This window comes from Salminus brasiliensis, chromosome 1 (assembly GCF_030463535.1).
Source record: "Salminus brasiliensis chromosome 1, fSalBra1.hap2, whole genome shotgun sequence".
NCBI lineage: Eukaryota > Metazoa > Chordata > Actinopteri > Characiformes > Bryconidae > Salminus > Salminus brasiliensis.
This window is the reverse complement of record NC_132878.1, coordinates 24,181,209-24,197,115: the sequence shown is the minus strand read 5'-3', so window position 1 is coordinate 24,197,115 and position 15,907 is coordinate 24,181,209. Positions and strand designations below refer to the sequence as shown.

Sequence of the window (15,907 nt, the reverse complement as noted above, 5' to 3'; positions counted from 1 at the left end):
GCCAATCTACATTAACTACAGTAACTTATCAATTAAAAAAATCTAAAAACTACAATTTTACAGACTATAAACTCAAACCTGAACACTGAATGAACACTGAAGCATAAACACATTATTTAGATAACTAAAATAAATAGAATAACATAACAGAACCCCCATGCCCTAGCAACAAAGTACACACGTGGAAAAAATGTTTGGTATCCCTCGGTTATTGAAAGAAAAACCCACAATGGTCACAAAAATAACTTGAATCTGACAAAAGTAATAACAAATAGAAATTCTATGAAAATGAATTAATGGCAGCCTTTTGAGGCAATCACTACAATCAAATGTTTCCCTTAACTGTCAATTAGACTTCTGCACCACTCAGCAGGTATTTTGGCCCACTTCTAATAAGCAAACTGCTCCAGTTGTCTCAGGTTTGAAGGGTGTCTTTTCCAGACGGTATGTTTCAGCTCCTTCCAAAGATGCTCAATAGGATTTAGGTCAGGTCTCATAGAAGGCCACTTCAGAATAGTCCAATGTTTTCCTCTTAGCCATTCTTGGGTGTTTTTAGCTGTGTGTTTTGGGTCATTATCCTGTTGCAAGACCCATGACCTGCGACTGAGATCAAGCTTTCTGACACTAGGCAGCACATTTCTCTCTAGAATCCCTTGATAGTCTTGAGATTTCATTGTACCCTGCACAGATTCAAGACACCCTGTGCCAGATGCAGCAAAGCAGCCCCAGAACATAACACAGCCTCCTCCATGTTTCACAGTAGGGACAGTGTTCTTTTCTTGATATGCTTCATTTTTCCTTGTCAACTTTGGGGCTTGTCAACATGTAGTTTGGCAAATTTCAGTCTGGCTTTTTTATGATTTGTTTTCAACAATGGTGTCCTCCTTGGTCATCTCCCATGAAGTCCACTGTGGCTCAAACAACAACGGATGGTGTGATCTGACACTGATGTTCTTTGAGCTTAAAGTTAACCTTTAATCTCTTTAGAAGTTTTTCTGGGCTCTTTTGTTACCATTCGTATTATCCATCTCTTTGATTTGTCATCAGTTTTCCTCCTGCGGCCATGTCCAGGGAGGTTGGCTACAGTCCCATGGATCTTAAATTTCTAAATAATATGTGCAACTGTTGTCACAGGAACATCAGGCTTGCCTTAACATGTTCCTTTGGTCACATTTTTTTCAGGGCTACATCATTTTTGTCCAGGCCTGTTTTATGAGTTTACTTTTTAAAAAAATTCTGTTGAAGCATGGTTCAAAATCAATGTCGGATTTTCATTTGTTAATTTTCATAGAATTTTTATTTATTATTACTTTTTTTAAAAGTTATTTCTGTGACCATTGTGGGTTTTTCTTTCATTAACCGAAGGGTGCCAACAACTTTGTTCGTGTGTGTTTGTGTAGATTTTAGTTTTTAATTAGGAAGTAGGCCTGCTGTCAGCAGACAGTTCTGAGGAAGTATTTACCCCCCCCTCTCCCCCTAACACAGGCACTGTAGCAACTCACATCATTATTTGCCCAACCCGTATCCATATTTGCTCATGTAGCATTTACTTTTTATGGGCCAATCAGAACAGGCATTCCAATCAATTACATGGCCACAGGTGTATAAAACCAAGCACCTAGGCATGCAGACTGCTTCTACAAACATTTGTGAAAGAATGGGTCGCTCTCAGGAGCTCAGTGAATTCCAGCGTGGTACTGTGTTAGGTTACCACCTGTGCAACAAGTCCAGTCAGGAAACTTCCTCACTACTAAATATTCCACAATCAACTGTCAGTGGTATTATAACAAAGTAAAAGTGATTGAGAACGACAGCAACTCAGCCACGAAGTGGTAGGCCACGTAAAATGATAGAGCGGGGTCAGCGGATGTTGAGGTGCACAAAGGTTACCAACTTTCTGCAGAGTCAGTCACTACAGACCTCTAAACTTTCTGTGGCTTTTAGATTAGATCAAGAACAGTGCATAGAGAGCTTCATGGAATGAGTTTCCATGGCTGAGTAGCTGCATCCAAGCCTTACATCACCAAGCGTAATTCAAAGCACCGGATGCAGTGGTATAAAGCCACTGGACTCTAGAGCAGTTGAGACAGTTGAGTGACAAATCACGCTTCTCCATCTGGCAATCCAGTGAACGAGTCTGGGTTTGGTGGTTGCTAGGAGAATGGTGCTTGTGTGACTGCATTGTGCCAAGTGTAAAGTTTGGTGGAAGGGGGATTATGGTGTGGGGTTGTTTTTAGGAGTTGGTTTTGCCCAATTAGTTCCAGTGACAGGAACTCTTAATGCTTTTGCATACTATTAGATTTTTCGTCATTTTCATGCCCCCAACTTTGGGGATGGCCTAAACTTGTCACTTTTTTACTGCTTCTGAATTTTCATTTTTGCTACTGGTTTGTTATCATAAGACATTGAAATTTACTCTAGCCATTAAATGGTTTTAGTCAAAACCAGGGGTTATGTATTTTGTGCAAAATGTGCCCAGTTTTGCCCATTTAACACTGAGACACATTTGTTGGCTACTGTTGCCTAAACAAGGATTTTTAAATTCATCAATCATGGGTGGTCTAGCTGAAAGTGAAGGGCTTTCCTTTTTCATGGTGAGCCCAAAGAAAATAGCGATAGTGAATAATTTGAATAAACTGGAACTCAGCAGGAAAGTTCCATGGAAGGAAAACAGGTTGACCATGTGATCACCACTGACAGGTGCAATGTTTTTAGTGGGGCATGGTTTCTCTGGAACCTTGCCATTGGCCTTTGCCTGGTCAGAGGTTATCTGTAGCATTTTTCATAATCATCATCTTTTCATAACCTGGGAATTCTGGGGAAGACATTATGCAGACTGTGGTTTCCCTTCTCATAAGGTTATGAGCCTTTTTCTTGTTAAACTTATTGGTAGCGCTTCTAGGCTTATCAAATAGCTATATATAGCTTGTATCAACTATGTTCTGTTGGAAGAATGAATCCTGTTATTTGTTTCATATTTTTGTCTGATACACCATTTGTTTCCCAAACCAGCCATTTTTTTAAATATTATTTTTAGAAATTTATTGGTTTATATATATATGGTTATATATATTTATTGGTGCATATTACATATACATACAGTTAAGTAACAACCAGCCATAAAATCATATTTGATAGCATGTAAAAGGAAATTTAATTTTAGTGTTGTTTAGGAGAGTAATGGTACAAATAAGTCATGGTTCAGTTCAACATGGGTTGGATTTCAGTACAATGGAGAAAAAATCAACAACAAATAAATAAGGGTCTGTATTTGTTTTAATTCAGTTGGGTTAGGGCTTTTAATTAGGGGACTAACACCTAACCCTACAGTTAAGTAATATTGAGACACTTTTGTTGTCACCTACAGATCTTTCTCCCTTTTAGTACACTTAAGAGATTGTGGTTACACTGTAGAGCAAGCATGACATCACATCTCTCTACCACTTAAGATTATCTTAAAACTACAAAGCCCCTGTACACTGCCCCCCTCCAAAACCCTAACCCCCAGAGGCGAGGCATTGAATGCCGAAGCTCCAGAGCCCCAAAAATTATATTCTGGACAGCCCTGGACAAAATTGTACATACAGGGTCAATAATGTTCATACAGCACACCTAATACTTGGTTCCTGTGCAAGTTGCAAATTGGGTGCTTTTGGTAGTTATGAACAAGCAGAAGTTTTGCAGAATTCCTGTTGAGTAGTTGACTCTTCTTGTGGGATCTAGTAGAATTCCCCAAAAAAAACTACAATCATCATTTTCAGATTTGCATTGACCTCATTTTTTTAAATGAAAAAATGTATATTGTACACTCCTCAGATATTGAAAGCCCAGTATTGCAATGCCATTCGTGTCCATGATGAGTGCATGGAAACCTGCAACAGTGTGTTTTAAAAAACAATATAATATCATCTGGGAAAAAAAAGATTCAAACTGATAATATGTCATAGCGCTGTGGTATGTTTTTTTATATTATTTAATTAAGCACAATAACCAGCTGGCAAATAATTAGGAAAGCAATTCCTAAAGATAAGTTCACTTACTGTAGTTGATTTTTTTATCAATGTGTACCTGTTTTTTTTATGCTGTTCAGATAAAAGGAACACATTTTAGCTGTTGAGCAATAGCGGGTATTTCAGATAATAACCCAGACCTAAGCTGGGTAATTTATTTGTTAAGCAATAAACACTAGTGGTTTTATCTACTGTTGTAATCAGCAGGTGTAGACTGACAATTAAAGGATGTTAGCAATACTTTAGTGTCACAGATGAATGGAAGCAGGTTCCTTTATGTGGTAATCCCTGAACTGATTAATCAGGTAACAAGCAAACCTGATGTCCAGGTCCAGACACAAACAGGAAGTCTTTTAATGGCCAGCATGAGCTGGTTAACAGGGCATAATGTTGGCCAAGCTAAATGACTGCATGCTATAAAATAAAAGGTTAGTTGTTTTGACAACTTTTATGGAAGACCATTTATTTAAAAACTTTAGAAATTGTTTGTGGCAAATATAGTGAAGTACTAGTAGTTTGGGATAGTTAAGCTGATCCTTAGTGTATTTGTATCATTCAAGTTAAGTCAAGAAACAATGAATAAAACAGATTGTACTTAAATAAATTGTTGTTTTAGGCGTTCATTTGTGGTTTACAGAGAGATTGCTCTGATGTGGTATTATTTGAACTGATGTATGAGTCTTTCTTTTCTTTTTTATTTTAAATGAGCAACATGAAAGGTTACTCTGTTGTCCACAAACAATAACCACATCCCTCTCACATGGTAAAAACATATGGGGACAAGCTAAGTTGCACCGATTTATTGCAGAACACAAAATACATTATTCCTGTTCATGTGCCACAAATACGTAAATCAGCTACTTACAATTAGCTACATTTAATAGTTTTTCTGACTACTAGCTTACTACTATTCTTACTACTATTCTTACTAACAGCTTAGAAAACTGTTTTTGAAATTGTTATCTGAGCTAGTGTAACAGTAATGTAAATGTAAGGTGAAGCAATAAATAGAACGGATTAATAAAACAGCACTCGATACCAGAGCAAAAATGATTTCACATGGTGCTTAGGAAAATGTAATGGAGTAAACCAAACAGTGGCTATTATGAGCAGTTGCTGTGTAAACATTCTGTCTTTAATGAGTCATTGCAAAATGATTCAGGTTGACAACAGCATGTTTGATCTGTCTGCAGAAACAAAGTTTTATACATTTATTGAGTTGTAGCCATCCATCTGACACAAGAAATGCTTTTTTTTAAATGTAGCATCATAGATATGGTTGTTCTTTTTCAGTGAAAGAGCCAATCCTGAAACTGTGAATAAGGTCTGATTCAGGTCAAGAGTCAAAAATAAGGCATTTAGTACTTTTTCATAGATGGATAGAGAGATAGAAATATAGAAATATATAGATAGGTAGAGAGATAGATAGACAGATGGTTTAGCCTGTAGTGAGTGAAGTCATAAAACATTAGTATGTTTGATGTGTTTTGGCACACAGAACCAACTAAATAATTTCCTTATCTTCTAAAAACAGTTCTTGCAATACCATGCCAATGCAAACTTACCAGAGACGTTATAAATGAGGAGATCGGCCACTGGTTGAAATATATATAGAAGTTTATGTAACTCTCTGTTTATGGATAAAGTTTTTCCCCACAACAAAATGAGTGCAGTGAGTGGAGCAATCCTTCCTCGATATGGAGCTCTGCGCCTGTGCAGTAGCCAGAACAAACTGAAAAATCATGTTTTTGTGCCTTTTTGCAGTGAAATGCTACAAACAGTTCATGAATACTGTAGAATCTATTTCTGAATAATTTCTCAAATGCTGAAGCTTGGTTTAAGTTCAGTTGTCTATGATTATATAATTGTTTATGGACATGTCCAATTTGTGTGTGTTTCAGCATTTACCCGTAGCAGTCGTCAAGAGTATGGCTCCACAGACCCCAGCTTCACCATGAGGAGGAAGATGGAACATCTTCGAGAGGAAATGGAACAAATACGACTCTTACGGCAGGTCAGGACAGCACAGAAAATATACTATAATTTATTGGTTTCAAAGAATAATTTAATGATAAATGTTCTGTAACTATTTCACACATTAGATTACACAGACAACAAACTGTTGGTCTTGTTAATAACATGATGTAGGTCAGACATTCTCACAGGGCGGGCAGGCAGGGAAGGCACTTAATAGAACACAACACAGCGCATGTCAAAACACTGTTTACATTCATCTGTAGTGAGACTTATTGTAGAATCTTCTTACAGTGGGTAAAATGGATCTTACATTGCATACCTTATGGCTCTCAAAGCAAAACTGTATCAGTTTGCCACTGTTTCTCCGGTGTATATTAATATGAACAAAATATATATACAACTGGGCACTATTGATGTTGGCTATATTGCATAAAATCAACTACTCCATCCCCTCAGCTTCAGAGACACTGCTATTGCCAGATGTGTAATAACTGTGTAATTTTATGCACAATTACTTTTATTGTGTATTAACAAAGGCAGTTATCTTAACTAGCTTAATTAGCTGGACCATTGTGATTTTCTGCTGGAACACTAAAGTTATTTTAATGCACTTGAAAACTGCAGACATTGTGTGTAATGTAGTCTTTAAGACATTTAAAATTGGATCCGGCTTCATATGTATGCCTACAGTTTGCCTGGAGCTGTGCAGATGCCAATCTTTGAGAGCAACTTGCAGTTGCAGATGTGAATGATTAGTTAGTTTCCATTCTAAACCTAATCCAAATGTACCAGCCCTTTAACTTCTTTAGAGATTTCAAGCTCCTCAGAGGAGTAAGATTCCTTACAGCTTTGATTCCTTATACTAGTCACAACAAAAGATAGATCAGCCTTCCTGCAGTGAGATCCTTAACTGTGAAAGACAATAGACTCGAGGCAATATTTACTATGGCTCAATAATAGAGTTCTGCAGAACTCCTTTAATTAAAAATCAAAATAGCTTTTATGGGATGTTAACTTGATGTCTGCATGGATCTTCACGTGTGTGTAAAAGAATGTTCCCATTTTAATGGATCAGAAATGAAGACATTTTTAACATTTTGGCAATGTTGCTGTTGACACGTGTAGGCATGCACCTTGATCTCAGGTTGCCAGTTATTGAAATTTGGGTTTTAATCAGTGAGCGCTTAAAAGTATATGACTAGAGGAACCTAGTCTCGCTGTACCGACATTGATTGCATGACCATTTGCTTCATACTACAAAACATTTTATTCCATTTCCCAACCATTTTCTGTCATGCTATTACTACTTATGCTACTAATAATAATTATCCAGTCCATGGCCATGCCATTAACATATGATTATGGATGGAAGAGAATATGAGACTGTAAGAATGTGAGGACTTGTGCTGCAGTTTAAGCTTTTGCTTTAAGCTAGAAGGTCTTTGATGAATGGAGATGTACAATAAACAAGTACAGTACTGTACTCTCTGTACAGTAAAACATAACAGATTTTTATGCAGCCACAGATGTAATAAAATATTGTTTTTGTCTGGTAGTCTACTTCTGGTAGTTTTATTTAGCATGTCTGGTTTAAGCAATGTAGAATTGTGCTGATGTGTTTGCTTTCGTTTATCAGACATTTTAGCAGGTGTTATAACAAGACCTTCTTTGTGTTACAAGTACCCCACCTATGTACTTGGCACTTTCCACTGAATTAAGTGCTCTAAACAAAGTTTGTTTTTATGTGTACTAGAGGCAGGGATGTGCGGTTGTTGTATAAAACAATTGCTTGAATATTTTTAGAAAAGCAACCAGTTCTCCTCTATGTGTAACATATTCAGTACCATAGGAAGTTTATTTATCTCAGCTATCTGGACCTGATATAACCATTACCATGAACCAGTGTCATGGATTGACAGTTTGTGTTTACTTTTCTTTTTGTGTTTGTCTGTGTTTTGCAGAACCTAGAGTCAAGGTTGAAGGTTTTATTGCCTGATGATGTTGGTGCTGCTTTAATGGATGGTGTTGTTCTTTGCCATCTGGCCAATCATATTCGCCCTCGCTCTGTGGCCAGTATTCATGTGCCCTCTCCTGCTGTAGTAAGTCTTTCTCCTTTTTATCTATTTGTTTGTCTAGTAGAGATGGATGTAGTTATGGTATATATGACCCTTTATTTTCCAGTATGGGAAATATTAGCAGTAGATATTTTATGTATACAGTGGGGAAAAAAGTATTTAGTCAGTCATCAATTGTGCAAGTTCTCCCACTTAAAAAAATGAGAGAGGCCTGTAATTGATATCATAGGTAGACCTCAACTATGAGACAAAATGAGAAAAAAAATCTGAAAATAACATTGTCTGATTTTTAAAGAATTTATTTGCAAATAATGGTGGACAGTAAGTATTTAGTCACCTACAAAAAAGCAAGATTTCTGGCTGTCACAGACCTGTAACAACTTCTTTAAGAGGCTTCTCTGTCCTCCACTCATTACCTGTATTAATGGCACATGTTTAAAACTCGTTAACAGTATAAAAGACACCTGCAAACAACCTCAAACAGTCACACTCCAAACTCCACTATGGTGAAGACCTAAGAGCTGTCGAAGGACACCAGAAACAAAATTGTAGACCTGCACCAGGCTGGGAAGACTGAGTCTGCAATAGGCAAGCAGCTTGGTGTGAAGAAATCTACTGTGGGAGCAATAATCAGAAAATGGGAGACCTACAAGACCAATGCTAATCTCCCTCGATCAGGGGCTCCACGCAGGATCTCAGCCCGTGGGGTCAAAATGATCAAAAATTTTTGGGGGCAAAAATCCCAGGACCACACGGGGGGCCTAGTGAATGACCAGCAGAAAGCTGGGACCAATGTTACAAAGGCTACCGTCAGTAACACACTACGCCGCCAGGGATTCAGATCTTGCCATGCCACACGTGTTCCCCTGCTTAAGCCAGTACATATCCGGGCACGTCTGAAGTTTGCTAGAGAGCATTTGGATGTTCCGGAAGAGTATTGGGAGAATGTCTTATGGTCAGATGAAACCAAAGTAGAACTGTTTGGTACAAACACAACTCGTTGTGTTTGGAGGAGAGTGAATGCTGAGTTGCATCCAAAGAACACCATACCAACTGTGAAGCATGGGGGTGGCAACATCATGCTTTGGGGCTGTTTCTCTGCAAAGGGACTAGGACGACTGGTCCGTGTACATGAAAGAATGAATGGGGACATGTATTGTGAGATTTTGAGTGCAAACCTCCTTCCATTAGCAAGGGCATTGAAGATGAAACGTGGCTGGGTCTTTCAGCATGACAATGATCCCAAGCACACTGCCAGGGCAACAAAGGAGTGGCTTCGTAAAAAGCATTTCAAGGTCCTGGAGTGGCCTAGCCAGTATCCAGATCTCAACCCCATAGAAAACCTTTGAAGGGAGTTGAAAGTCTGTGTTGCCCGCCGACAGCCCCAAAACATCACTGCTCTAGAGGAGATCTGCATGGAGGAATGGGCCAACATACCAGCAACGGTGTGTACCAGCCTTGTGAAGACTTACAGAAAACGTTTGACCAAATACTTATTTTCCACCATTATTTGCAAATAAATTATTTAAAAATCAGACAATGTGATTTTCTGATTTTTTTTCTCATTTTATCTCTCATAGTTGAGGTCTACCTGTTAATTAAACAGGCCTCTCTCATCTTTTTAAGTGGAAGAACTTGCACAATTGGTGACTGACTAAATACTTTTTTTCCCCACTGCAAATTAAGTTTTTCATAGGCAGTGGCATCCACTTCACTAATATATCAATAGTAGGAATGCACTGATTAAAGATTTTTAATACGGTTCAAGTCAGGCGACTGTGATAGGCATTCCAAATTTCCCTGGACTTCTTCTAAAACCAAGCCTTGATGGACTTTAAGGATCATTATTGGAAAGTCCAATGACACCAAAGCTTCAGCTTCCTCACAAAAGGATTGACGTTTTCTCCTAGGGTTTTCTGATATTTATTCAAATCCATCTTGCCCTGCACACCCTGCAGGTTTCCAGTGGAAGCAAATTCAGCCCCAGAGAATCACTAAACCAGCACAATGCTTGATTGTAGGCAGGGTGTTCTTTTCAACCTATACTCTGTTGTTCCTCCTCCAGACAAACTGCTGATCCATAGGCCCAAAAGGTTTTGTTTCATCATTTGACAGAAAAGAATCTCAAAACCTCTTTCTGCCATGTCCACATGCTCCAGATAACGTAGATAACAATTAATGTATGATTATATACAGTGCTTGAGTTGCTTATTTGGCTCTGTGTTTGAGTTCTCCTCCATTGAATTCCATGTTGCAGACTGGATGAGGCGGAGTCACATGACTGCATATGCGATAGTATGCTTTTAAGGGGACAGTATATGAACACACACAATAGAGAAGTATTAACAGACAAAAAAATAAATAACTGACATGGGCAAGATTATGTTCATTAAAGGTTCTAATGGTGATTTTTTCCAACCCTACTTCCAACTGTATCTCTAGGAACATTCAGTGCCTTTCCTATTTTTTTGTACAAGGCAATGATATTGTTCTAAGGTCACTGACAACAAGATGTTAGCAGCAGATCATTTAGCCCTGTAAATTGTAAGGTAGAACCTCTATGGATTACATCAGTGTACATCCCTTGTCAAAGTCGCTTGCATCCTTACACCATTTTTACTGCTTTCAAAACATCAACATCAAGAACTGACTATTCACTTGCAGTCTGATATATCGCACCTCTTAACAGATGTCACTGTAGATGAAGTTAATGTTTTTCAACAGGTTCTTCACGTCATCTAACAGTTTGAAGTTTTGCATTTTTATTTTTTTCTTGCTGATTATAAGAACTCTTTATTTAACAGTCCTTTACTATGTAATGTATAGCACTGCCTTTTTAAAATGAAGTGGTGATAATATTTGCATATTTGTAAAAAGTAATGTTTTAATTTCTGTCTCTGAAACATTTTTTCTTAAACTGACCAAAAATGGCATTTTCGTATTTTAGTCCTTTTTGCATACTTGTTTAATTACTGTTATATTTGTTTTGATAAGATTTTGATGTACATGCACCTTTTAGGCAATTGTGTTTACACACATTTCTGTGTGTGTGTGTGTGCGTATACATGTTTGTCTTTCTCTATAGCCAAAGCTGAGCATGGCTAAGTGCAGACGGAATGTTGAGAATTTTCTGGAAGCTTGTAAGAAGCTTGGTGTGCCACAGGTAGGCCTGCATTTGACATTGTTCCAAACAGTTTGTTTTCTTAAAATGATGAGTGTGGCCGTGGCTGTGGCTGTTCAGCAGAGCACTTAAAATATTGCCTGTCCAACACTAAAGAAAACATCTTGCTGAATGCTGGGAATAAATCACCGAGACGTTAATGACTGTGGTGATTTTTGTGCTTGTTAATATTAGAAATTGTTTAGTTCCGTTCTTGCATTTTCTTTTTGAATAAAGAAAATTGCTTGCAGACTCCCAAATGTATATTATCCATTTTCATCGTATCTAAAGTTTTAAGGAAATGCTTACCTATTTCCCAGAGCTGTAGTGCTCGAAAACCACAGTGGACACCTCACACTATAATCTGTAAACCTAATCTTTAACTAAACTGAGTTTTAAAATTTCACTGAACCAAACTGGACTCAACTACAACACAGTACTGATACATAACATGCGTAACATTTGCACTATGATTATTTGCACAGCTGTACAGATGTTAATCTCCTGTAAATGTTTCTTTAATTATATCTGTACATAATACGTTTTTTACAGCTCTTTATTACTTTTAATATTTTTAATTTATTATTCTTTACTCTATTTATTGTTTAGTGTATTTTTTTCTCTTAGTGTAATACTTGTTAACAGTCTTTTTGTTTGTTACATGTCATACTTGTGTTGCTCTCCTCTAGTAAATTCCTTGTATGTGTAACATACTTGGTGAAGTAAAGACATTCTGATTCTGACATTTTAGGATAGGTTATAGCATCTTTTTTTTTTCTCTCTGTACTTAAAAACGTCTAGTGAAATTCAAGCTGTTGACTGATAGTTAAGCAAGAGCACTCTAAACTGAAACACTTTTCCGGATGTTGAAGTTTTGTTTGTGTAGCAGGCTAAACATGAAAAAATTATTGGATCACATAAGGCCGTTTCCATGGGGAAATGTTTGTCTTAAGCAACATAATAATCGAATAGAATAAAGTAGTGGGTAGTTCTCAGAAGCTGATTACCATCTCACAACCTGCATGTTTGGTGATTCCCCACAGTCCACTTAGCATTATGAGACATGTGTGATCTGTGGCATAAATTAAACTGATGAAAGCCTTGAGTAGAGGAGCCACATCTAATTCTACATGATGTTTGTCTGTATGGTATAGCATTTCAGTTCCTGAGATACCCATTACAAAGTGTGGGCTCCTGACCCTGTGTGGTGCAGACAAAGTATATTGTTGTCCCAAACTACACTAAATAGAATGTGAAAAATAGTGCACATTACAAAGTAATGAGTTTAGGCCACCATTGTGATTGTATTTAGTTATATGAGAATATTGATAATAATATAAATAATATAATTGGATAATAATGATAGTATCATGTTGATATTAGCAGATAATTCCTTTAGATTTGTTTTCCATTTGTATCACTTTACAAATAAATGTTACATTTTCCGTAATGCCTGTCAAAATGGACTTAGTCCCAATTTCTTTGTTTTAGAGATGTTTTGGCATCAGTACTGGCATCAGCAGATATGTACATGATAATAATGTATAAAATATAAAATAATGTCCACTGGCATCAGCCCATAATTACCATATAGTGCAGTTGTATTGTTGCATATTACTGTTGCCATTTCTTGCAATATAATAAAAACATACCAGTTAACTACAGTTGTGACATAATTAAAGTTATACATGTATTTGTCCAAAATGTGAATTTATTTGAGAAAATCGCATATGGATCATCTGAGGTTAATAAGGTTCAAAGAAGCATTATCAAATTTCGGAAGAATTAGTAGAGCAAGGCCAGTGTGGTGATTACACTTAACGTGTCTGTGTTTTCTCTACAGGACAAGTTATGTTTACCTCATCACATTCTGGAGGAACGTGGTTTGGTGAAAGTCGGCGTGACTGTTCAAGCCTTGCTGGACTTACCGTCATCGAAACCCACTCAACTGTCTACCATGTAGCACTACAACAAAAACCAGGATAAAGCCCTGAAGGATGGGAATCGGCAGACCATCCCTTGTATCTTACGTACTGCCTTACCTCCCTTTCACCTTTGGCCACTCCCCTGTCTACTGACATCAAGGGAACCCTTCTCTGAGCGGATGGTATTTTATCTCTTATATCCTTTTTAAATTGACGGATGCTGGTGCTGGTGCTCATGCCGGAGCTGCTGGCTAATCGAAGAAGAAACTGAAGAAGGAACAACAAGCAAAAACAACATGAAATTTGGATTTCCAGTGGCTCTCAAGAGACAAGATAAATTGTTTGAAAGGAAAGCCAAATACTCTGTGGAAATGCAAAAGGAGATTCTTAAAACAGGGCTTAGCAATCAAAAACAACTTTAGAAAATCGCCCAGTTTCGTAATCCCAGGAATCAACACCATGTCGGCCATAACAGAGAGGTCTACAGCTTTCTAGATTTGTTCCAGTACCATACGTGCAACAGAGAGACTAACAGGACTCTAGTTCACTTTTTTTGTTTTATGAGGGGAGAGATGGAGATAAAGAGTGAAGTTAATTTACTTCAAAGAGTGAACCCTGTTTGGCTCTAGAGCTTGCATAGGAAACTGGATCGCTCTCTCTCTCTCTGTCTTCTCTCTCTATATCTCTCTCACTTTCTCTTTCTCCTTTTTTCTCCACTCACACTGAATTATCTGGACCAGTGAGCCTATAAGGGTGAGGGCAGGAAGACATCTGACCGCTAATTGGCCGATATGGAACAATGGGCAGAAAATCTTACAGAATGCAGAATGCCCTTGTCCTGCTTGAAGCCAGTGAAGCTCCATCAAGAAAACATGCATTTACCCCCCATTTCTCAGCAGGTGCAGCATGTGTACTGGGGTGTTAGAGAGCTGCGTGTACATTTTGTAAAGATAAACTGGAAGTGTGGCTTATGTAAGTAAAAGCTGGTGATTGATTTGTTCCTCTGGATTCAAACCATAGAGGTGAGACATTGTTATTAACAATAGCAAAATGACATAGAACGTACAGAATGATCCTTAAATCCTCCATACAGCAGTGCGAGGCTATGTAGCAATGCACAAAAAAGGATTTCATTCACTGACTTTATGTCGAAGATTTTAGTTGTAGTACACTGGTATTGTAAGAAGACAATATAGCCTGATAGGACACACACATGCACATTTTGAATCTGCTTAAATTTGCTTTTACTCCAATCTCAGGCCATTTTAGTCATTTTCTAAAACAGTGTGTAACATTTGATTGGCTTTGAAGTAGCAAGTTTTCTGACAGAACTAGTGTATCAGCATGTACAGATGGTGATACACACATTATCTCTCATTGTCCCTTGAGCAGTCAGTACAGTTTCATGTTGTTTACAAATGTGCAGAATTGCCAAGATCACACAACTGTACAAATTCTACAAAAAGCAAAAGGTACCATCAATACCCACAGCTATCACATTTAACAAATTTGAGCTCATTAAAGGAGAGGGCAAAGCATTTCAATTTAGATCACATTCATTTATTTCAATTACATTTTGCATTTGTGTCAACTTTAAGCCAAACAGTGTCGTGTTTTTTTAATCATCTGTTTTAATTTAATTATTTTTGTATTTCTTTAAAATGTAACAATGTATTAACAGACCTTTACGATTCTGTCCAACACTGTAGACATTATGTATTGAGACCCGTGATGTGACTGCTATGAATTTCTGACTACTAAGTATGTAAAGAGATATGAAGGAAATTTCCAGGAAATTATTTATGTATTTATTGAATATTTATTCTTTAGTTGCTTTTCTTGGTGAACCAGCTTTGGAAATGTTGTGTGTCAGGGTTCTTCAGTTCCAGTCCTGGAGGGCTGGTGTCCAGCATGGTTTGGTGATTTCCCTACTCAAACTTACCTGATTCAGACTCAGTTAAATGTATTTGAGCAGGGAAATCGCCAAGTTTCCCAGGACCGGAACTGATAAACCATATGGTATTTGCTCATGCAAACATTTCATACAGTTCTCTGCTAATATGTTCTACAACATGCCTTTATTTTTTTTATTTTTTTTTAACATACGTGTTTGTATGTGTATATATATTATTATTTAGCTGGGAGGATCGATCTCATTTAAACATTTGGTGGAAACAATCCAAGGTTGCATATTTAATTAGCATTCTCTCAGTCATAGTAATGATTTAGTTATGAATAGTAGTCATTATTTTATTGTTTTTAGGATGTGTTTCATCCATACAGGAAGTGGATTTCGCAACAAGTTTGACATATATCCCTTTGACTTACGCACGACTCACTCACGACTGTTGAGACCCATGTCACTTGAGTATCACAGTTTCCGGCTTTTTGCAGGTGCTAGCATGAGTCATTCATCACTCATGTTTTGTCTGCTGCAGCATTCATGCAAATGCGTATTGTACTGCTAGTTAACTTATCAGGAGCAAAAGCATCTTATCTAGTAGCTAGAGTGTTAAGTGCGATGCTCTCTTAACCTTGGCCAGAATCATCTTTGTGCTAACATGCTTTCAGGAATCCTAGTGCGTATTTATTTTATTTATTTATTTATTTTTTTTTCATTTTACTAGGAGGAATCTGTGATGAGTCTGTCTGCTCTCTAAAAACACTCATCACGACCAACACATGAGAGATCTGGTTGCAATGTCGTGTGCAAAAAAATTAATGAATAATGCCCACAAGATATAATGGAAAAATGGGGGG

General features: G+C 37.5%; 1 protein-coding gene across 4 annotated transcripts in view; it reads left to right on the top strand.

Moving 5' to 3' along the window:
- lrch2 (leucine-rich repeats and calponin homology (CH) domain containing 2) overlaps nucleotides 1-15,907 on the top strand; it is a 68,439-nt gene extending 52,532 nt beyond the window's left edge. For all 4 annotated transcript variants that reach the window (XM_072675191.1, XM_072675173.1, XM_072675166.1 and 1 more), the window contains 4 exons: nucleotides 5,912-6,024; nucleotides 7,949-8,086; nucleotides 11,148-11,225; nucleotides 13,066-15,907. In XM_072675191.1, coding sequence (XP_072531292.1) covers nucleotides 5,912-6,024; nucleotides 7,949-8,086; nucleotides 11,148-11,225; nucleotides 13,066-13,185 — 449 coding nt within the window. In that variant the 3' untranslated portion in view covers nucleotides 13,186-15,907. The remainder of the gene's footprint in view (nucleotides 1-5,911; nucleotides 6,025-7,948; nucleotides 8,087-11,147; nucleotides 11,226-13,065) is intronic.